Here is a 25,181-nt window from a genome sequence, read left to right on the forward strand (position 1 = left end):
TGAGACTGTATATTCAGAATATACTGTCAGTAGTAATTTTGCACTTAACCTCTACTTTAGAGCCTGTAAATACATTAAGAAGCTATAACCAATTTCATAACTTTGATTTGAAAGAGAAAAAACTTGGTTCTAAATATCCAACTTTTTGGAACTTGCTCCCATCACTGCATCACTGCAGTATCTAGGATGGCCCAGGGTTTGATCATTTTAATGGCCCAAATTCTATTAGAAGGGAATTAATGGGGTCATTCACACATGAGCTTTTTATTATTTAACAGTGAATCTACATTAAAAACATCAACATGAATACATTGTCTTCACACAGACTATTTTAACAAGAAAACTAATCCCAGTGACTTGCACCTTAAAGGCTGGCTGTTTGCTTTGGGTTTCAAATGTAATACATGGAAAAGGGACATTTTCATGAGCATACATGAAATGTGTCTCAAGACAGGGTCACAGCTCTTGTAAGGGCCATGAGATGCACAAGGAGGTGATTTCCCAGGGGATGGGGAAATCCAGCAGTCAAGGCTGTGGTCTGGAGCTCTGTGCCTGGGTGGGATGTTTGGAGAGAGCAAGGCTGTGCCATCCCACCTGACATCAGCAGAAATTAAGTACTCTGTATTTACACAATTGATTATATAAATTCTATTTTTTACACTAATGATCCAACACCAGTGTGAGTTAAAGTGTACAGATTAAAATGAAATGAGTAATGAATGACACTAATGAGTTTAGGCTATAGCTACCTGCATTACGCTTGGTAATTCACCAAATTCTTATCTACCTCTACACCATATTTGTTTTCTTATGGTAATCTTCTCTTTCACCATGCTTCTGAAGGAGCAACTTATAAATTTTATCAATTTACACGTTTCTCTGGAGATAATGTCAAATCGTGTGAAACAATACCCTATAAATACTACATGCATTTGACTCCATGAGGAGTTTATTTTATTTTCAAATTGAAGAATGTTTTCATAATCACATACCTGAGAAAACATATCGTTTGTTCCTAGGAGGCAAAAGTATATTATTTTGAATGACGACACATTATAACCACTTCACTTTTGTAGTCAGAAATCAATTTATAGCTATAACAAATTTATCAATTCCAGCTGCATTATAGTTATTTTCTGCATGAGAAAAGTTGATGTGGCTTTATTAAAGTGGAACTGCAAAGGGACTTCTAATGGAGAAATAATATGGATGGGTAATTTATGGAGAAATAATATTTTTATGCTAAAAGCAATCTTAAATGTTTGCTAGAGAAACTGTTTAATTACATGTACCATTAGGATGGCTCTTTTGCAATAGTTATGTGACAACTCATTAACAGAGCTCCCTTAGACAGGACATGACAAACTATTACTAGCTGCTTATGAAAGCTTTTGATTAAGAGAGCAATGAAAAATTATGAATATTTTGTTGCCAATCAAGATATCACATAAAAGTGATTTAACTAATGCAGTTAAACAACTAGGCTTTATAGCAATCTCCAATCTTTCAGTTCTGCACAAATTTAGGCTTATCTAGGTTTTTGTTGACTGTCTTTGTCCCTCCCAGTATTACCCTGGAACACAGGTCACCTTCTCAGATCACATTTGCCATGAATCTGGAGACAAAGCAACAAAGGACACTTCAGCAATTCAGCCTTTCCTCTGCTGCTCTCACACCTGGTTGGCAGGATTCTGTTTTTTCAGACTTGAGTTTCTCATTTCATCTGATTTCTTGAATTAGCATTTAGAAGAGAAAGAGTTTAATTGAAATATAATACCAGGACTTTTCCAAGTGTGTGACTATCCTGTAGGTCTGTATGTGATTATCAATGTGCCAAGAGCAGGGAGGATTTTCTTGAAGTTAAAAAGGTACAATTAATCTCCTGTTGCACTTCCAATTAGCCAAATTGCCAACCTTATTGTGAAAAGCAGAAATGCAATTGAGTTTCTGCTTGAGGCGTACTAAAGGAAAACTGGAGTAATTTAATTAACTACCTTCAAGTACATTAAGAAGCACACTGCCTTTACTTTCTGCTGTCAGTGCCTTTAAATAGATTATTGTTTAATATGAGTTTGCGTACCCGCGTAAGGCTGAAGCTTTGAACTGTCTGCTGCCACCCCCTGACCTGAGCTGTTAGGTGTTTAAGAAAAGACCAAGATAAATAGAAGGATGGAGCACCTCTGCTATAAGGAAAGGGAGAGAGTATTGGGATTCTTCAGCCTGGAAAATAGAAGGATTAAGGGTGACCTAATTGTGTCCTTCCAGTACCTGAAGGGAACCTACAAGAAAGGTAGAGAGGGACTTTTAAACAAGGGCATGTAGTGACAGGAGAATGGGGAATGGATCAAAAAAGAGTAGGATTAGATTAGGTATTAGGAAAAAAATCCTCCCTGGGAGGGTGGTGAGGCACTGACACATGTTTCCTACAAAAGCTGTAGATGCCCCATTCCTGGAAGTGTCCAAGGACAGGCTGGATGAAGATTTTGTAACCTGGTCTAGAGGAAGCTGTCCCTGCCCATGGCAGGGGGGTTGGAATGAGATGAGCTTTCAAATCCCTCTAACCCAAATCATTCTGTGGTTCTATGACAAATAAAAGGCTGCATTCAGCAGCTGAAGGACCATCCCTGCTGCCACCAAGTGCTTCAGACATGCAGGTGCCCATCCTCAGCAGCCAGAGAGGAGACATGCCTGAGCTCAAGCATCCTACGTAACACCCACTGTGGAAGAGGGAAAATAAAAAATGGCAATCCCCAAATTGTGCCTCCTCAAGCAATCTGACCAGGATACAGATGGCAGTGTATATACAGAATATAAAATAATTACACAGCATAATTAATGATGAAAAAGTTGTGGAGGTGTTCATTAGACTAGCAAAGTTGATGTTCACTAGTAGCAGCTGTTACATGACAAGGTGACAGAGGTCATAAACTGATATGTGACACATCAAAATTGAGGCACAAATCTTGTTTTTTCTCCTTGTAACAATCTCAGAGTGCTCTTCTGATATAGTTTCTCAGTGATATACTAGCTGAAACAGATCAAAAAGTGACGTTTTTCTTGCTGTATTACACTCCATGGGAGTGTTGAATCATTCAGGAACCAGCCAGCTCATGTGCAAGGACATAACTTTGCCTCTTAACACAGAATTACCAATGAGAAACAGAATTACTTATAAGCAAATCAGAAATCCACTTGGGCCTTTGCTAAATTATGTGAGGAACTGGCATTTCAGTCTGAAACCGTATTCAACATTCTGTTTACAATAGCAGGAGTTGCAAATGAACCCTCAGAGCCAAGTGCCATCAGTCCTTCAATAATGTGTTCCTTCTCAGGTTCGTGGACTGTCATTTCGTGTCCAGTTCACACAGGAGCTTTAATTCTTTGAGATTAATGCCATCATAACCAAAATTTCAAAAATGTTAGCTAAATACATGAAATTGTCATTATTTTTGGCCAACAAATCCTTTAGCCCTCAGAGGCTCTGCTGTATTTCCACATCAAGCTTGAAGCACTGACAAGAAATACAAAACATTTTAAAAAGATAATACTTGCTGTGATGAAAAAAATGTTTAGATGGTTTTAATTACTAAGTTTGTGAACACAGTAATTACCAATACATGGTGCACATGATTTTCTGCTAAGGAAGAGTCAACAAATAAAGTACTGAGATTCTGTGTGTATTTCCGTCCCACGTGCTGTAATTTTCACATTTTACTGCAGAAGAATAAACCAAAGAGTTTTCCCATTTCAGCAATCCTGGATACACAACAATTTGGGGAGCTGTAGTATTGACTGTAACAACTCTGGACTGAGTGGTTATCAAATTAACAAGAACTGAACAAAAATATAAATCAACTCTTGCTGCAGTGTAATTAAAATAAAACCTGATTTACCATATACTTTAATGAAAAGAGAAATGAAATACAGACCATATTTTTTGTACACTACTTTCCACTCTCTCTGTAATTAAATGTTATTAAATAAATGAGTAAGTTTATACCATCATTCAGGTATTGTCTTTACTACCAACTATGACTCAGAGATCAGACCAGCACTGTGAATTAAAAGAGATTCATCTTCCTTCCTGCAAGGGCAACGCCACACCCTGCTGAATAATCCCATTTTTAAACTGCCCATCAGAAATAACAGCCAAAGAATGAGAGAGGAGAGCTGACTGAAAGGCAAGTGAAACAGGAGGATCAGAGATAAAAACGGATTATTTGGTTTAAAAGGAGGAGAGATCCATAGCCACCACAAATGTTTTGTTTCATCTTCTTGATGAATCTGTTTCACTGCACTGGGAAAGACACCTCTGAGGAGTGAGTGGTCTGTTTTGAGGTCTCTGGAGCACAGGTCCAGAACAATGAAAGAAGCACCAACGAAATAAGCATAATTTCATGTAACTTATTCCAAGTACTCCTGCTCTCCCCTGCACATACCCTGCTTTGCTTTTACTCCTGAGACATATTCACGTAAAACCTAAACATTGCACCATTCTGCTTTCCATAATAATAGGATAAAAGTCACACCCTTATAACCACCACCTGCTAAACAAGGCGATGCTCAGGGTGCTGACAGACAAGGACAGGAGAGGCTCAGCACGTACGTTGATGTCCTCCAGGTCGAGGAAGTTGAGGACGACGCCATTGCGTTTCCAGACGATGGGAGGCCGCAGCGGCCCGCGGATGCTGCAGGTCAGCACGGCGCTGAGGCCAACGGTGATGGTGGTCACAGTGACCCTCTGCTCCTCCGGCAGGCTCAGCCGAACCACCTCTGCAAAAGGCCAAAGAACGGGGACAACATCAAATACCACACAGGGAAGCTGCTCTTCTTCTCCCCTCTCGGACTTCTGTTCTCATTCTGGGTATGACTTCGGAGGATTTTGGCAAGGAGATGGGGGCACCTATGCTATACAAAAAAACCCCAATCAACAATAAAGCCAAGTAAGAGACAAACTGAATCTGTCTCAACCAAACTCCCTGCACCCCTTTCCTGAATCATCTTAGCTGTGGCATGAGGGCACTAAGCTGGTCAGCTGGCCAGCCTGGCTGCAGCAGTTTACACGAAGCAGTCAGCAACAGGAGGACAAGCAAAGGCTCTCCAGCTTGAGATCATCTGGGCTTGTTTCTCTACAACACTCCTCTCAAAGTCTTTTCAAAAGGTACAAGAATGAGTCATGTTTGTTCCTTGAGGAAGAATTAAGGTCAGACTGCTGCCACTGAAATATAGATAAACTAAACCTAGTTTCAAATTGCTCAAACACTGGAAGTCGCCAAGCTTGAAAACTTGTTTACCAAACACAGCCACACATGGCACCTGAGATACAGACGTCCTAAAATATAAAAGCTTTCTAATATTTTATTTAAAGAAAAACCCCAGTTATTTTGACTTATGTGTGCTACACAAAAGGAACTCCTGAGGCAGCAGACCTCACTGAAAACCTCACCACCAGCTCTCTGAAACCACACTACGTCACATTGTTTCCTTCTGGCCACTGGCATGGGATGTGGCTGTGTCTTTTGCCATGTGTGGTCACACAGAAAGGTCAGACCTGATATCAGAACTACCCTGGGTGCAGATTGCCATTATGCAGCATTTTGGCAGCAGTGAGACAGTGACTGGGCAGACAGGCCACATTGTGCAAGCTCCTGCAGCCACAGCTTTGTAATTCACATGATGGCTTTTGCTTCCTCTCGTTCCCAAGCTCTGCAATAGGAAAACTGTATTGAATGTAAAAGATGAAAACTGGTCTTTCAAGGCCCACTGAGAGGAACAGGGAATGTTCACAGCTGGTGTTACTTTGCTTCAGCCAACTCAAAACCTGGGCTGGGGAATGAAACAACCTCTCCCAGCACCAAGGCTCCTCCTTCCCCATGTCCACTGGCAACAACAGCGGTAAAACATACATGAAAGAGAGTGATGCTGCCTCCTCCGAGGCCATGTGCTTTGGGAAAAAAAACCACTTCAAGCAGTGCTGACACTGTAAAATGACATACAGGGGTCAGGTTACCCCTCCCATCAACTGGTAAAGTTACTCTTCATCCTGTCCACTTACCTCACAACTCTGTCATTACATCCCACACAAGATCTGAATATCACTTGCATGGAATAAAAATGAAAAAAAAAACCCACCCAGTACTGACATTTGCAAGCACAATTTTCCACCTTTTCACGTATTATCTAATTGAAAAACTGCTTTAACATCTCTTGAGTAGCAAACCTCTTAAATCTGTCACTAAAATATTCAGTGTATTTCAGCAGCCTTGGGCAGCCTGGACAGACTCAGTGCCCTGGTATAGCAACTGATTGTGAAGAATTAGTGCAAAACCTGCTTGTGAAAACATGCTCCAGCAGCTCAGCAGCCCCTTTCTTCTGCTTCTTTCACCAAAGTGAGAAGCTAATGTGTCACAAAGTGCTCACCACTGAGGATCTGAGGCTGACTTTGGCCTGCAGGGTCCATACAGCATTGGTGTGTCTGCCAGCAGTGAGCACTTCTACTTAAAATTCCCAGTGCTATTTCAGGAAGAGTACAAGCTGTTCTAAATAAGAGGTAAATAGTTTTGATAGATGGTTGATCAAAATAAGGAATGTTTGAGCAATGTGGTGCTACTATTTGTGTTATGGTGGCTCCCAGAGGCATTACATGAGAAGACTGACACAGTCTGACCATCAAACCTTAAAAATCAAAAGGGAAGATGAAGGAATATTGGGAAGGGAACAATATCTATTCAAGATGACTGAGCAGGTTAGCAATTAAGCTGGGAAGACATGACACATGACTCACACTGCCTTCATCTGTTGGAAGAAATCAGGGATGTGGCAACTCAGGGTCAGTGGGCCATAGGAATAGAGATGCTCCAGGGAACCCCTGAATGGTTTGGGCTGGATGGGACATTAATGATCATCTTTACAACCTCTGACATGGGCAGGGACATCTTTCCCTCGACCAGGCTGCTCCAAGCCCCATCCAACCTGGCCTTGAACACTTCCAGGGATGGAGAGTCCATCCCACCACCCTCATCCAGCTGCCTGAAGCATGTAAACAGCACATAGGGGCTAATAATGTAGTTATTTTCTACATAATGAAGAGCTTCTTTTAATGAATAAAATATTTGGAGTGCACTTGACAGGATAAAGAACTGATAATTACAATAATTTGTAGCATGCAGTAAGGCTAATGAGGACATCTCCTCTTGAAGAGAAATGAAATAGAGGGCCATTCATTTACAAGAGAATTGTTTTTTCATCTTACTGCTGTTTTCCTTAATTCCCTCTGCTGTTTTTCATGGTGCCTTGAGTTCCCTGGCTCATGCTTGGCTTCCATAAGCTCCTTCTTCAGCAATGTTTTTTCAGTGCTCTCTTGCAGTGGAATTTAAGGCTTCCTGCCCATCTCACAAACAATTGCTAAAGAGGCTTTGGCTTTTGCTTTTTAGAAGCACAGTAATGAAAAATACATTAAGGTTTAATTAAGAAGACACCTTGCACAGTTGCCATTCTTGGATGAACCATATGAGGCCAAGAGATGAGTTTTTTATGTTAAAGCATGTAATTAGCACAGACCACTTAAACAATACAAACACACTCCTTTTTAGAGTATTTCTATGGAGTATATTTGACAGCATCTTATTACCAGTACATTTGAGGGACTCTAATTAACATCTAAAAGCCTTTCTACTAATACAGAATTATTTTTTGTGGTTTCAGTTATTGCTTTTTTGTTTTCAATAGAAAAAGATTTCCTTATACAAGCAGGTGTATTGGGGAGGAAACAGGGTTCCCTAAGATGATGCGAGGGCTGAGCATTTTAAAACTCTTTTAAAAGACTCAATATTGTATTAAGTTATAGAGCTTAGACACTGCTGCTGTTGGTTTATGTGCAAAAATTATTCAAGTCACCATAATGATTTTGTGTAAAGCTTCTAGATTAAGTATTGAACACTGTTCATTTTATTTTAAAAAACCTTTAGGAGATAAAAGGATTTTTACCATGGGTATAAAACTGAACAGAACAAATAGGCAATATTCAAAGGGTGCTCATTTGCAGAACACAAGCTGGAATGGAATTTGGTTCTAAAATCAAACAATGTTATGTTCATTTGGAAATCCTGCAGGATGAGGCATGCAAACCATTTTTCTACATTCCATAGGTTCAACCAGTATCTTGCTGACCATAGTTACCAAGCTGAGTCAAACCTGATACTCTTCTCTGGGATTTCAGTTGAAGTAGCTTATTCCAGCTGGAAATAAGTTCCTGCCAACTATTCTGCCATCAGAGAGAGATACTATCATCAGAGAATGGGATGCTATCATTCTTCACTCAATTTTTAATGGTTCCAGACAGGGGTAAAGCCTTTGTAATGATCCCCTTTAAAAAGGAATTGGTGTAAGCATGTGCTTGTGCATCAGAGGACCAGGACTAATCCCTGATCACGCAGATGAAAGACACCAAATGTGGAACAAAATCAAGGTCAGTGAAAGGCAACCAGGACACCACAAACTCTCCATTGATGATGGCAGCAGCTCAGTGCCTGAACATCTTGAGGTTCAGGAATTAGAGCAGTGCCATCTCCAGACCCATCTGCCTTATTCAGGACAGTAAGGTATCCCTCCCTGCATGCTGGGGGTTAGTGCCAAGGGATTATTCAGGGAAGGGACCACTCTTGTCCATCCTCCCCCACCTTCCCTGCCTGCTATGATATTCAGCCTGAAGCAACTGAGCACCTTTGGTGACCCAGCTGTCACCATCTTGATGCTCTTACATTAAATTTATTGCAATACCAGGTCCCACGGTGGCATGCAAGAATTCAAAGTCTTAGTAACTCCTTTCCTTGTAAAAAAGTGTCAAGATATTGCTGAACATTTTCCTCTCCTCCTCTCCAGTATTATTTAAGGTGCTAAGCTGGAGTTACACTGCACCTCCACAAGCTCTGCATACTAATGCAGCAGGTATTACATGTTGTGCTGGTTTATCATGGAAACCTTTTTCTCTGCTGTCATTTGCAGCCCACCAAAGGCAATCATAATTTCACAATGAAGACATGTATAATTGAGGTCATTACAGGGAGCAGCCTGGAATGAACATCTATGGAGAAAACCTCACTGATGTAGCATGGCATGGAGACAATTTACCTGGAGATGTTGGACACCTGCCTTTGCTCATGCTGCACTACCTACAGAAACAGATTTCATCCTTTAAATAGTGCTCAATATCATTAACTAGATATTTTCCCTTAAATCTAAAGAAAATATACATTTTAATGCATTGTTGACACCTTTAATAATTGCTACAGTTCATGGATATCTTGCCTTGCTGAAACAGAGTATCATAGAATTGCAGAATGGCTTGGGTTGGAAGATCATCTCACTCCAATCCCTTGCTGGTCAGGGTCACCTTCCACAAGACAGGTTGTTCGGTGCCCCTCCAGCCTGGTCTGGAACGTTTCCAGGGATGGGACATCCACACCTTCTCTGGGAATCCTGTGCCACCCTCACAGGAAAGAATTTCCCCATAATATTTAATCTACTCTTGTTCTATCACTTAGGTCCTGCTTATGAGACAAGGCAATACTTTTTAAATTCTGTAACTCATCCTCAGAAGGGAGACAATGAACCAAAACATAGCCTTGTTTGATGTTCAACAGGAGAATGACTTTCAAAGAAAGTCTCCAGCACTGATTCTTGCCCCCAGATTAATGCAGAGAGACCAGTTTGTGAACTGAAGCATGGGTAACACAGCCCTAAATACATCGTGCTTCTCCAGCAATGGTTCAAGTCAGGGGTGATTTAATGGGATGGAAACTTTAGTGTCTACTTAATTCCCCAAGTCCTGCAGCTGTGTTTATGCACTGCATTAGTAAAATCTGTTTATTGCCTTGTGGCCATGAAGGTCAGTGGTGATTTTAGCATTTCTTTCAACAGATAAAAGAGTCCTCTAGCTGAACACATTATCAGGTGAGGAGCTAACTGAATCCAGAAAGCAAAATTAATAGAACATGGTTAAAAACAGGATATACCTTTTATAATTACTCTTTTCTCCAATAATTTTGATGAGATGTATTTGGCTTTGCATAGAGTTTGGAGAAATTTTAGACCCTCTTAATGCTGAGCCAACTGCAGCTAATTGATTTTAAAATTACCATGTTATTTGTGAGATGCATTTCTAAACATGAATATGAAGGTGAAGTTTGCCTAGCCAAGGAGGGACTGTGGTGATACTGCTGGGGACACACGGGGATGGGATGTGGGGACACATGGGGATGGGATGTGGGGACACACGGGGATGGGATGTGGGGGGACACAGGGATGGGACGTGGGGACACATGGGGATGGGACGTGGGGACACACTGGGATGGGATGTCATCTGGTTAGTCACAGTAGGGAGAGGCTAAAAGCAATAAAGGATGATTCACACTGGGTCTGAATCTGTACAACATTGTATAATATGCTTATAAATTACTCATACTAGGATTTGATTTCGTTTCTACCCTATTCCACAGACCAAATAAATGAATTAGCAACAACCTCAGTACACAAATTACCCTGGGTTTGCATGCCTTTGCAAACCTCTCCCACTGGCTTTTTTTAGGACTATCTCCAGAAGAAACATTGCCATGCCATCACATTTTGCTGGTCATTAAGGTTCAACAAGCTGGTCTTACCCAGACACATTTGACATCTTCTCACCTGCCCAGAGTCAGGTGAAAGGATTATCCATCACCTAGTGAAAAAAACCTCCATTTTCTGAATGCCAACTTAAAATTAGAGGAAAGCCAGTCATGCTACTAAATTTGTTTATGTTATCAATTAACGACCTTAGAGTTGTTAATGAACATGATTAAAGTAGTTCACAATTAATGAACCCGGAGAATTCCTACAGCTCCCACATCAGTTCAGTGCAGGTGACTGGGATGAGGTTTCTGGCTTTATAACCTGTGAAAAACACCACCAGGATGTGGCTCTGTCTCTGGCCACCCTTGGTGTGACCCACCACTGCCCAGATGCCACTGTGGGACACCTCAGGAGCTTGGTGTCCCTCAAAAAGACATACCCCCAAGGATTGCAAGCTTAATTAATGTGAACAAAAAAATGATTTCTAAAGCTGAGTAGAAATGTTCATATCTCAGCTTTATTTTGTAACTGCAATAATTCAGGTTCTTAATGCAATTTATAAATCCTCAGGACTTTTTGTGGGCTACTTCAGAAAACATTTTATTGTAAATTCTCTACTAAATTACTAATGCTGTTTTTTAAGTCATAAAAAGGCGTGATTATATATCTAGCAGAATTTAGTACCTGAAACACTCTTCTGTCATGACTCTTGATGGCCACAGGCTATGACTCCCCGAGGTAGGTCCCCTACATTTGAAGCTAAACCCCATCTTCTTGTGGAATTCAAAACAAATGTGTGCAAGTCCCCATGACACTCAGCCCTGGTGTGCCTCTCACACCTATCTAGCCCATGTCACCGTGACTTTGAACAAATGTAAGAGAAAAACAGCTACTGAAATAATTAAATATTTTGATACCTTATACTTTTATTCAGCAACTGTGTCCATAAAATGCTATTGATGACATTTCATAGAATGGTTGGGGTTGGAATAGATCTTCAAAGCTCATCTTGTCAACTCCTTCCCACGGGCAGGAACAACTTCCACTAGACCAAGTTGCTCACAACAGCTGATTATTTATATAATGAGAATATGCCACAGAAAATAAAGCATAACTTGAAAAAAACATTAATGTCAGAGTTTGGGCCAGCTTCGAAGGGCAGAACTTCAAAGAGACCACACTGTCCTGTTTCTGTGAAATACCTGCATGTTCCCATCTGGAAGAGTGAAAGAATGCCCCAGAGGAAGGTGAGCATCACTTCCAGCAGTGGATTTGAGACCATCTGAGGATCAATTCAGATCTCCTGAACCTGAGATTTGGAGGCTGGTGCCATGTCTGTGAGGGCGCCTCAATCTCCTTCTGAGCCCACTCGGGACCCTGGGTCACCCTGCCTGGCTCTTGGCTCCCAAGAACTGAGTAGAGAGAATCTTCAGGTGAGTAATTCTGAGCCACCTGCACTGGAAATGTCACATCTGGAGAGCCAAACTCTGTTCAAACAGCTGCTTGAACCATTATCTAAATTATACACAAAGTCCTCCTAAAAACAACACATATTTAAGAAGTCCACCTCTCTCATATCAATCTGTATTAAGCATATTCACATTGCTAGTAAATTTGCTAAAAACTGTTTATATTGACTTTGAAAAAAACACAGCATTTTAATGTACTTTATCCTAATGATCAATTTGTTTTCCTTTTTTTCTAAAGGAAACAAGGAACACACTTTCCATCACAAAATCCCATCACTGTCCTCCTGCTACTAATCAGAGGGAGAACATTGAGTTTGTGCAGGAAGAGATAATAAATTCATTCTTGAAAGTACATGAATAAATATAAGTTGTTCAGTGCTTAATTATCTAATCTCCTGAGGGTAGTGATGGATTCATTATGTAAATAGGCATAAGTAGTCTATTTTAGAAAAAAGTTTACATAAAAGCATTTGTTTTTATTTTAAATTCCTATTTCCCACAGATTGAGAGCAATGTTGATATGATTAATTTCTGATAAAATATTCCCATGCTGTAACAAGAGTGTCCTGCTGAGATTGTAGCAGCCATGCATTTCCCCAGCCACTTTTATTAACCTGAAAAGTAAAATCGGTAATGGTCTAACTGCCTCTCAGAATTCTTTCAGGGGGTCATAGAATCACAGAATGGTTTTTTAAAGTTCACCTCATTCCACCCTCCCTGCCCTGGGCAGGGACACCTTCCTCCAGCCCAGGCTGCTCCAAGCCCTGTCCAGCCTGGCCTTGAACACCTCCAGGGATGGGGCAGCTGCAGCTTCTCTGGGCACCCTGTTCCCACCAGTTTAACATGAGACTCAAAAGACTTGTCTCTTTTTCTTAAAAACAGTAAAAAATCACACTACAAGATCCTCCTCTGCCTCTTTCCAAATAACTGTGGGAGAGCAAAACCAAAACCTCTCACTGACCCCACCAAAAAATAAAGAACATTATGAGTTTTTGGGAACAGATGTGAAGTGTTGCAGCTGATCTCTGAGTTTCACATTTTCTATCCTACTGGGACTGTAAGACACACTTAGCATCAGTTGTTTCATTGCCACAAAAGCAATAGTCGTCCCTTTTAAAAGGTTTATTTCAGCATTTTTAGGAGTTAAAAGTTTCTCCAAATCCAGAAATTCCTTAGCTTTGAGACTGGGAACTCTTTAGCACAGGCAGGTTCTGTCAAAACAAGACTTTGAACAGCCACAATCTATATTTAAACTACGGTATTTTAGAGTTTCAGAGAAAAAACCATACAAAACCACTAAACTTATTTTTCTAACTTTTCTAAGTTACAACAGCTGAACTGATTTATACCTGATTTAAGGCAGAAGATGATAGCTTCTAGTGGAGGACGTGGCATGCCAAGTTTCTCCCTGGAGTGAATTTTTATGGATGCTCTACAAACCCCGAGGGTTTATCATGGAAATACTGTCAGACCATTAAGTTCAACATGACTCGTGGGAACCACTAAGATGTGTACAGAAATTACTTCAAATATAGAGACAAGTAAGGCCATGGGATGTTTGGGGTTCAAGAAATATTCAAATATAATTTACAACCCCTTAGTCATCAAAAATGGCCTTATCAAACTGCTCTGATCTTTCACTCTCTGTCCATTTTCCTTTGAGTTCCTGGCCAGCATTATGCAATGAATGTGATGCATGGAAAAATGGATGAACCAGGAAACAAGGATCCTAGAAACTAACCTTGCACTTCTTCTAAACCACAGATTAACACTTTTAAAAAAACATCCCAAGCATTTAAAATCAAGTATGCATGTTTCACATTCCCACATTTACTGCACTCCTAAATAACCAAATCAGGGCGAGCACACCTTTGGAGTTGTAAATAAGCATTAGTAATGTTTTTTATGGAGCTTTCATTGCTTTCTATGGATGACTGCAAATTTAGTTACGGTGATTATCTGGATTTTGCATCTTTCCTGACTAAAACTACATTCACGATGCCTAATAAATGCAAGGACTCTGCTCTCCTGTGCTCCTGCCAATTCCAAGACACAGCCTGACAAACATCAGGTTGGATGGGGCTTGGAGCAACCTGGTCTAGTGGAAAGTGTCCCTGCCCATGGCAGTGGGGCTGGAACTGGATGATCTTTGAGGACCCTTCCAACCCAAACCAGCTGTGATGCATTTCTTCTCATCCTGAGGTGCTGCTGGTCCTGCCCTGGAAGGTGACTAGTTTAATGTGTGCTGCACTGATGTACCAGTCTGGAGATGGCACAAACAGCACAAATTTGGATAGTGGGGATCCTGCAAGGTTACAGCAAGGTTGCTCTGCAGCAACATTTATCCAGCTAACATCTTGCATTTTCAAAACACATTAGTTGGTAAAAACTTTGGCATCAGCACTCTCACCATGTCCTGCCCTTATTCAGAAGTTAAGGAGAAAGTCAGGGAAGTGCAGAGGAATAGCAAAGAACCGGGTAATTCAATGACATTTCTTTCTGGAGAGGATGGTGCAGGGAAAGCAGAAAGCAAAGTACAGCTCCTAAGAAAATCCCTGGTTTCCTGCTATCAGCAGGAAACACAGCATTGTTTTTTGTGGGCAGGTTTTGTCCTGCTTAAACCCTCCTCTGCAGAGAAGACCCTTTACCTGGCTAATTCATCAGAATTCCAGTGCAATGCTGGGCAGGCAGCTGGGACCTTGGGACAAGATTTGGAATCAAGGTGAACAACAAAAGGTTTGGAAGGAACCAGTAAGGAATGGGTAAGTACAGCCACCAAAGTGGCTTCTTCAGTGGAGCAGAAATCTCTGCAGAGAGCTCCAGAGTGAGTGTCAGATTTAATCTTTGTCTAGACAGTTAAACCCTACTCTGCCTCAATTTCCCCCGTATGAAACCTCTCCAGGACATTCTAGGAATAAGGTGTCTGAAAAGATTTCTTGGAACCATGATAATAGGGGTCACACAAATACCCACAAGCATGTTGGATTTCTTATTAAAGCCCCTCTGAGGTTCACAGATAAAATCCACATATAAAACTGAAATTTAATTACACAAAAATACTTTGAAGCTGAGATTTGAAGCCTCTGCTGCAAGAAACTTGAATTTCAGTAAAAAAATGATAAATGCTGCATCCTTGAAAGTAACGGGAAAAACAAATCACCTGGACTACCATATTAAAAAGCATATTGAAAAGCAAGATATGCTGGCAAAATGTGGCCAGCTGCACTTTGTGTACCAACCTGACACCAGCATCTTGAAACTTTTACATCTGCAAAGCAAAATGATTTATGGAAGCTGTTCTTTATCATTCAGGCTTATAAGTCTTATGTCACATAAACCCCCTTGGCACTGGAAGAACATTCTGATTGTGATGGGAAGCGGCTGCAGGAGGGGCAGCAGTGACAGCTTCCATCACCTGGGCTGCCCAGCATCCTTCTCATTCTGTTGGCATACACCAGCTTTGCACAGAACAGACAGGACTTAGTTAGAGAGCAGCTATTCAACAATTTTATTTTTCTTATCTTATATCCTCAACCCTATTTTCAACTATTCAAATGCAGCTCTGGAGGCAGAAATGATTCATTGCTCCCTGGATTTTTCTGTAACACCCTTCACCATTAAATCGTCTTCAGAAATGCTCGTGAGCACCTTTGACATGTTTGCTTTAGCTGAGTTATGTGGCCTCAGAGAAGGATTACTTGCCATAAAGAACTTTTTAGCCCTTCTGCCTCATTTCTGCTCAGCATGCTCCCAGCTCTGATCTGTCCAAGATCTCCCATTCCTGCTGAGCTTCAGTCACCCCACCTCAGTGAGTGTAACTGTGACTGACAGCCCTCACCAGTCACCCCAGGACTGCTGGTGTCCATCTCCCCTCCCCACAGCCGGGATCTTGCATCCCCTCCAGATCTGATGCCTCCCAGGTCCAGCAGAGACTGATGGAACAAAGCATGGCCTGCTCTTGCCTCTGCAGGGACAGCCCCCACCACTCCTCAGCAAAGGAATTTCTTTGCCAAAACCAGAGCTTTTCCCTGAGTCTGTGCAATCTGCACCTGAGTTTGCATCTCAGAACTTGGCCCCACTTGTGCTGTGCCAAACCCCCCAGTGCTCAGCCCACCTCTGCTCTCCAGACCACCAGCCTGCTTCAACATGTGTTTCATCAACTCTTCCAACCAACAGTATTTAAAATCATAGAACCACACAATGGTTTGGGTTGGAAGAGACCTCAAAGAGCATCCAGTTCCACCCTCCCTGTACCTTTCACCAGACCAGCTTGCCCCAAGCTCCACCCAACTTGGTCTTGAACATTTCCAGCGACTGGGCAGCTACAGCTTCTCTCCATTCCTTCTTCCTATGAAAATATTATTTTAATTTTTTCCTATATTTTAATTTTTTCCTTCTCAACTGCCATCAATTGTATCTCATTATCTCTTTGTGTGTGACATTAAATGGCTGTGCTAGCCACCACCTTCTCCCTATACAAGTGATTAAAGACCACAGCACAGAGATTTCTCTGTACTGAAAGAACAGGATCCTAGATCCTACCATTTTGGTGAGGGCTGATAATATTGACTTTTTAGGCAAATTGCAGTATACATGCCTTGTTTACATTTAATGATCACAAATTAAAATCAGCTCAATGAACTGAACATTTGAGGAATGCACAGTGCACTATATATAATGAATTACTGTTGATTAAGTCTATAAATTAAATATCAACACAATCTTTAAATATACATTTAATTTAAAACACACCAGAAACCCAGTGGGCCAAATGAAAGACTGTTTAATGCTAGGTTATTTTCCAGCATAGCCACCATATGCCACACACCACAAATAACAGTATTCATCACATCAAGAGTCTGGAGACAGTTTCTTTTTAAGATCTTTAGCACAGCACTCATCACAAATATTGTCAGCCAGATGCTCTGTTTTCCCAAGAAATAATGCATGCTTAATGTGAAGAAGAGCCCAGAAATTCTTTCAGAATGCATGACCATGTGCACATCACAACAACCATATCACAGAAACAGTTAAATGGTGTCCATCCTCAGAGATGGTTCCTGGCTGAACATGAGCCTTCCTCATGTGCTCCAACCAGCCCTTTCTCTGTGTCTCCTTTATGAAGAGACACAGAAGCAACATTCACAATGTATTTATTTACCCACCAAAGGTCAGATACAAATTAGTACATCATAAAGAGCCAAAACACCAGCCCTGCAATTGCTTTTGAAATATCTTATTTAGGTTAAACCTTGGTGGCAAGAAAACTACTGAAATTAACATTCAAATGTAGTTACTGCTCACAGTGGTAATGCCAAAGTTAAAAACTTCCAATGCAAAACCCTCAGCCAGTACAAGTATTAATAAGATCAGTGGTTGACTTGTAGATGCCAGTATTTATTATCCATTCTGTAAATTATGGCTTTGCTAATGAAATGATTTTCACAAACATAACATGACATTCATTCACTAAGATATAACACATACCTGCAGGGCATGCAGTGAAAAGCCTTCTGCGGTATTTTAATTGATGCATAGTCCTTTGTGGCTTATACCCACTTCAAAGTAATCAAATTCTACATTTTTAATTGGTTCAACTGTGTTATTATTAATTTGGTGAACAATTAATGGTAATTTATGGAGCTATTATTTCATTAGTCCCAGTGCTGTTACAGTGCCACACATGATGCCTGCCAAGGTTTGGTTTGGATTCTACATGTGAGCCACAGACATCTGAAGGGCCCAACCATGGCCAGGGCTTCACAGGGCAAAGCTGTGTTCAAAAATACATTAAAATATTTTAGAAATGCAGGTCATGCCCTAGAGAGCTACAATGAAAATATGGACAAAGCCAGAAGACGGAATGGGAAATCAAGGCATAGTTAGAGAAAATTACTTGTGTTGAAGGAGTAAACCTTCTCTCCCTACTCCTGAGCTGTACTGACAAATCCCCAAAAAAGTCATAAACTAGTGTGGGAAAAATTGTTTCTTCTTGCCAAATTCTGATTTTGTGCCTTTTCACTCTGGTGACCAACTCAGCTACCAGTATTAGGGATTTCTCTGTCTCTGGCAAGACCCCAGGTGAATGAGTGAATGTTCCTGTCAGTGGAACACACAGAGTGCTCCTGTCAATAATTCTAGATGGAAGGGATTTAATAAGCATTAGCTAGACTATGCTCTTTGAACAGGTGACATGAATATTCTTTCATTTTTCTTATGTTTCATCTTTTGCTAAAATCCTAATTTCTCTATCTTTTCTGCTATTTTCTCCCTTCTCCTTACTAAGACTACTTTGAGCAAGGCAGCAAAATGCCAACACATGGAATTGAAAAGATTGCCTCTGATCCTACAAAAAGGGCATCCTGTAAGTGAAAATGCCTCTAACTAGTGCCAAAAGCTGAGAGATGCTGCTTTTTAGTCCAGGTCAGATCAAGGAGGATGTCATTTTCCACCCCGATTTCATTATAAGAAGGATATGACAGTGCTCCTGCCATGAGTCAGGCAAACCTCACCTCCAACCATGGGCAGGATGAACTTTTCAGGAAAAATCCCTCAGACATTCCGCAAAGCAGTGCTTGGATTACACAGGCTCACAGCACAGCAGGGTTGTGGTAATGCTTGATAAACCTCACCAGATATGTTGGAACAAAAGTGTAGGATGAAGCCTGTACCTATTCCTGAAAATGAAAAGCACCAGTGGTACCTCAAGGTGTGCACCAAGGGCTGACTTCCACAGGCATCCCTGTTCTTTGCTCCACCTGAAGCTATTCCTGTAATTTTAAATCCCCCTGCTGAAGATATGACTGTCTCATTTAATACACTGCAAATCAGCAACTCTCAGTGTAAATCAAAAACGTGGATATAGGAAACATCAAGGATGAAGTCAGGGACACACTGTGAAAAAAGGCTCTTAATGATTCAGAGTAATATATTTCAGATGTTTAAGCAAACAAAACATTCATAAACTGCAGCAGAACTGCTCCTTTCAGGCTGAATGGGGCTTCTGTTCCCAAGTTATGGAAGATAGTGATTGAAGGAAGGAGAAAAGCCAAGGGCACTAACACAGGGCCAATAGTGTTCCCTAATATTTTCATGCAGAGAGGCACAGAAATGCTGATCTTTCGTGATGCTGCCTACTGTGGTCACCTAGTTAACCAACTTTCCCCTACCTTCTTCTCTTAGCAATATCTGAGGGGGAGAACTGCTCACTGGAGTTTGTTATGTGTTTGAAGCATCCTTATCTGCTGCAGGGTTACAGAGGTTGGTAAAAAGGACAGAGATCCCTTCTTCCTAATCTCCCATTAATGTAAGGCACATCAGCCCTGTACATGCTTGAAGACCACTCCAAGGAGAAGTCTGGCTGCCCCACCTGCCAGAGCACTACTTGTGCAGGAGAGACCTGCATGGGACAGTATCTTGGGGACACCGTCTTAGGGACACCTCAGGTCTAAAGCAGCCTCACTTCAGGACTAGGTGGATTACATCACCGAATCATGGTTTGCTGCAGCTTGCACTGGGAGACACAAACCTGCATTTGCTCAAGGCATGAACAGCATCCAATGTCCAAGAACTCAAAAGATTATTACATGAGAGAAGAGGATGTGAGTTGCTGATGCTTGATGATCGACACCAAGTGGGAGAAGCTGGCATTTGCCCAGGATGTCAAGGTTAACAACCCTTCTATTACAAAAAAATTTATGGGTGAATCTGAAATGACTACAGATGGTCAGGTTTTGATTTTGTGTGTCCTTTGAAAGACAGTACTGTCAGCAAAGCAGTGCCTTCTAACCAAATTCTGAAGTTCAATACTCTGTCAGCAAGGAAGAGTGTTGGCTCTTTGACTCATCAAAGTACTGTTTCTTTAGTTAACTCTAGTGACTTTCCATTTGAGTACTGCTCTGTGGCTGGCTCACCAAGACAAGAATATCTGCACAATTCATAGCTGGTTTTTTTTTTCCTCTCCCCAGTAATATTCCTTTATGGAAAGAATGTAAAAATCCTTGCTTTACAGATGGTGAGGTGAAGCAGAGACAGACGTTATTTAGCTGCAGTTACACGGCGTATCTGAACCAGAACCAGACACACGCCTTATTTCCCAAGGTTACTCTTCCAGCCTCTCTGAGATTACTTTATAATCCCATTATGGGTGGAAGAGCAACGTACACACAGCTGCCTCCTTGGATTGCTCCTCTTGAAGTGTGAGCAAGGTGTGAGTTCTCAGTGATCGTCATGCCCTGCTTTGGCCACGGCTCCTGCGGGGGTTTGCAGAAGGGCAGAGTGGGGACAGTGACCATCGAACCTGAAAAAACAGCCTCAGAGGAGACTGGGGCCTGGGCTAAAATACACAACCACTGAACTAACAGCCTAACACCATCAGAAATGTCAGCTTAAGACTTTCTGCACCTTCATGCTGTTACATTACACTTGTAAGTATCTGAGCTGGTATTGCTGGAGTCTTCTGATCCTTGCTCAGCTTTTCTATGTGCTCTGAAGACAAGCTCCCCCTCCCAAAAGAAAAACAGGATGTGCCATCCCATGACAATATTGTCTATGGAACAAGAACAACAAATCACCTTCTTTGCTGTGCTGGCACCTTTCCTGCCTATTTTCTACTTCAGCTAGAAGCTTTTCTTTGTCCCCAGTTCTCAGTGAGAAGATGGCCCTGTGTCCTAGGGAGGATGTGATCCCAGCAGCACTGCAGTGGGGCGCTCTGCTCCTCCTGGGCTCCCTCCCAGCCTCATCATCCCAGTATTGGTGTCACATTTATCAGTGAGTGATGCACACAAACAGAAAATACAATAGACTAACTCATTTATTTCCACTTGTTATTGATGACCTTTCACGACTTTCACAACTCCGCCTCGCTCTAACATCATGAGTTATGGGGTCATCCGTAACTCAAGGAAATAAATGAAGTTTCCCATCAGCCTTTTGTATATCCCCATTTATTACCTTTTTTATGACCAACCTTTAAAGTTTTATCCCCTAGTAGCTTGTTTTACAGTGGTGTAACGTTCAGATGCAGGGATGTATATGAATCAGGCCAAAGCATTTTGGTTGGGTTGGGTTTCACTGGAGAAGAGCTATGGTCATCCACAGGTACAAGGGCTAATTTTTCCACACCATCAGACCATGTCTGGGCCTCTACAATGAAATTATGCCAATGCTCAGGCTCCTTTGTTTCTACTAAATGAGATACAGTGTTTTTTTATGACAATCCACCTCAAGATCATTTGTGGAACAAGCTTTTCCATAGAAATAACAAGATTAATCATATAAATTATTGGTTCAAAAAGGTTTGTCTGCCACTTTGCTTCCCCGGCTAGCTGATGTTGAGAGGAGACGTTTGAGAGCTACAGCTAGAGGGTATGATGTGTACACAGTGTTGCCTACAACATGCTGAATAATAATCCTTTAAAAAACTTCAGGTGCAGCATTTCTGAGCAAGTGCAGTGCTGCTTTAAAAAATACCTTTTGTCTTTGACCTGTCAGTAAAATGCCAGAATACTTAAATCAGATGGTATAATAAGTCTCAAGGTAATACCCAAAATTCTTTGTATTTATCACAGGAGGTCTTGTGCCCTAGATGCTTCAGTGACCAGTTCTGTGGGACAGGGCTGCCTCTGTGTACACCCTCATGGCTGTGCCAATTCCCACAGAGGTGCTGCAGCTCCCTTGGGACCATGATCATAAAACATGAATTAAGCCACGGCCAGAGCTGTCCTGGGGACAGCCATCCATGAGGTTGTGGGGAGAAATGTGCTCGACTTGCTGGACTTGGGGCAAGTGATGTCCCTTGTCCATGCAACAGGAAATCACTAAGGTCTAAAATTACAGAATTGTTAAGATTGGAAAAGACCTCTGAAGTCATCAAGCCCAAATGTCAACCCAGCACCACTACAATATTTACCACCCTATCCACATGTTTTTTGAACCCTCTCAGGAATGGTGACCCCACCACTTTTCTGGACAGCCTGTTCCAGGGCTTGACAACCCTCTCCATTAATAACTTTCCTCTAATAACTAATCTAAACCTTTCCTGGCACAACTCGAGGTCACTGAGGTCAAGCAGTTCCCTGAAGAGTGGCATAGATTAAACCATGAAGAAGACTAGAGCTGTCTTCCAGAAGTCTTGTGTGACAAAGAAGCTGCAGGTGCAGAAATCAGGTGCTGCTCAGTGCAGGCAAAGGTGAAATATCCAGCCCCAAGCACAGAGCCCATGGCAGCTGCTGACTGAGGCACTCATGCAATTCTCGGCAGGGCATGAGGGTTAATTTATTCATCTATTATGAACAGAAACCTGCAAGACCACCAGTCTTACACAGCAAGAAAGTCAAAGCAAAGGTATTATGCCATAAGAAGACAAACAAAACCTTGTGACTTGTCTTTTTGATTGCTATCTATAGGCAGTCACAGCAAGGAGCAGTGTCACTGCTCTGTCAAACAGATACTAGAGCCCCAGAACCAGCCCAAGATCAGAAAGGTTGAGGGTAGGGCATAAATGAAGGACATTTCCTCTTAAGTTATGAGGAAAATACTGAAACTGCCTACTGAAGCTTTCAAGAAGTGAAAGAATTGGAGACCTGATAATACTGATATATTACCACACTTCAAAGGAGTAAGAGAGTGCTATAATAAGGAAATATGGTCAGACTTCAGAACCCAGAGCAGCCTCACAAAATAAAACAAACAGACCTTCAAAAATATTTTTCAGGCAATTAACTGAAGTCAAGAATATGGAAGGAGCACTGCCTTCTTTTCAAAGGGAAGGCTAGAAAAGAAATTGATAAGAAAATAAACTGTCTCTGAATTAGGACCAAATTCCACAGCTCAGGGGACCCTCTTCTACTGACTTTGTGAAAATTCAAGTGACTGCTGACTACAAATTCAAGTGTAATGTCCTTCCTTAGACCCAAATGAATTTTCACCCTACCTGGACTGCAGGGAGCTCCCCAGCCCCAGTTCATGCTCAAGGGCTTATTCCACCCAGACCAGAAAGTGGAGGAAAGAGGGGACAGGGGACTTGTGCCAACCTTGAACCATGCCCGTGACCTGATCCTAGAAAAAGAATGTAAGAACCACGATTCCCTCCCTGAAAGGATTGAAAATGAAAGAATACCATGTGCTTAAATAACCACAACAAAGATCAGGAATACAAGACTCTTCACATAAGAAGATCACATTTGTTTCACTTGTACTGGGAAAAAGCATTTCCTCAATACCCTTTCTTTGCAAAACTATTCCTTGCTTTGCCATCCAGCAGCTTCCCAAGTAACATTTCCCTGCAAGTCCAGGTAGCAAGGGTCTGGAGGAACTGAGCAGCAGAGGACATGGCTTGCTGAAGACTTTATTGGCAGTAGGGTAGAAGTCTTTTACAATCCTTCACAGGTGAAGGGGGAAAACTCAGTAAGATTCACTACCATTATTGAGTATAGTTATTAGCTTTGAACGTTTTCTAAAGTAAGCCTGTCATTAAGATGAATGTCTTGGTAATGGTAGGAATTTCCCAAATGAAGCATTAAAAATCCTGTAATGCCTGCACCATTAGCTGACTTGGAAGGCCCCTCCACCCTCTCCAGCTCCATGTCACCATGATCAGTGCCACCTTCAACTCCATTCATCTGCTCCCCATCCACTCTGGAGCCTTTCCCATCATGATTCCTACTCTCCACAAAGCCTCTCATGGCTCTGCCTGTGTGGGTCCTTTCTGTCTGCAGACAAGGAGGATCTCTGCACTAACCTGGAGTGAAGGAGAACAACATTAGAAAAATTATATCACCCCCACAACTGAACTTCCTATGTAAGGAAAACACAACCAGAAAAAAAATGGGCAAAACCAGGTACTCCTGAAAACACAGCCCAATCATCAGCTAGATCTTGTCCAAGGCTGTGACCTTCTGCAGCTCTAACCTCTTCCTCAGCCTGCTCCTGCAGCTCCCCATAACAACATCCTCAAAACCCCCTTTTCCATATCCCAGCTTACTCTGCCTTCATTTCTTGTCATTTATACACCAAAATGACACTATCCAAAACAACAGAGTAGGTGGCTCCTAACAGATGTGATCTACAATTCAGGATTTTGAAACTGGAAGTGTCCTCCATAATGAACACAGAAAAAGTTGGAGGTATCCATCTCTGACTTGTGGAGGCAGTGAAAGCCCAAAGTAACGAAGGTATTGATTTAAGCCCTTCAGTCAGATGTCCTGGATGAGGTGGGATGAAAAACAGGTGCCTCAGGACACACTTACATCACCTTTCCGTATATAAAACCCACATTTTCCATTACAAAATGCAATAAAAGTAAATAAATATTTTATAGCCCTGAAGGGAGCTGACACTTTTTTTCTCCCTGCTAGGGTGAGGCCAGCTTTGTACTCCCTGTTTCAGTACAACAGAAGTAAATATTTTCAGTATTTGTATATGCTATCCATGGAATTCAGGTTCATACCAAGTGTTTGCCAGCATGTATCACAAAAAGGGTCAGCATCAGGGAAAAATTATGACTTATTGAAATGATTTAACATTTTATACCTGTAAGTCATGATTCCTGTTTTCCATAGCTTGACTTTTAAATTTACCCTGATAATCAAAACTTTAATTTTGACAGAGGTATCACTGAGCCTCTGCTCTGGTAATACCACCTGGAGACAGCAAAGATCACCCTGATGTTGAAATGACCTTGGCAAAGTGACTTCTGTTGAAATAACTGGGCTTCCCAGGTTCTTCTCAAAATAACAGAAATACATCTTCTGTAATGTAATTTAAGAACTAGCTACTAGGCTGTGGGTAGTTTTGATTTTATTGATATTAGTTTAGTGAATGCTGTATATTGTAAAACTGATAGAGTGGGAAAATAACTTCACTAGATTATCAAATTTGATGGAGCTGGTAGCTGACTGCAAACATAAGTAGAGGAACTATCTCCTAAGAAGGTACTCAGTATTTCATTGTGGATTTTTTAATGTTTCATATTCAGAACAACCTAAAACAGTGGCCCTGAAAACAATAAAATATGCTTGTGCAATACTGCCATTTATGTGCCGTTACACTTCATTATCCCTGTAATCTAACATGGTGGCTCAAAAGGAGAAGGCGAACATTTTC

General features: G+C 41.5%; 1 protein-coding gene across 2 annotated transcripts in view; it reads right to left on the minus strand.

Annotated features, from left to right (window-relative positions):
* Window positions 1-25,181, minus strand: part of FSTL4 (follistatin like 4) — a 204,392-nt gene that overhangs the window by 31,750 nt on the left and 147,461 nt on the right. For both annotated transcript variants that reach the window (XM_041482057.1, XM_041482058.1), the window contains exon 6: window positions 4,607-4,773. In XM_041482057.1, the coding sequence (XP_041337991.1) occupies window positions 4,607-4,773 (167 nt within the window). The remainder of the gene's footprint in view (window positions 1-4,606; window positions 4,774-25,181) is intronic.

The sequence above is a fragment of the Pyrgilauda ruficollis genome, unplaced genomic scaffold, assembly GCF_017590135.1.
Source record: "Pyrgilauda ruficollis isolate IOZ18807 unplaced genomic scaffold, ASM1759013v1 scaffold57, whole genome shotgun sequence".
Classification (NCBI taxonomy): Eukaryota; Metazoa; Chordata; class Aves; order Passeriformes; family Passeridae; genus Pyrgilauda; species Pyrgilauda ruficollis.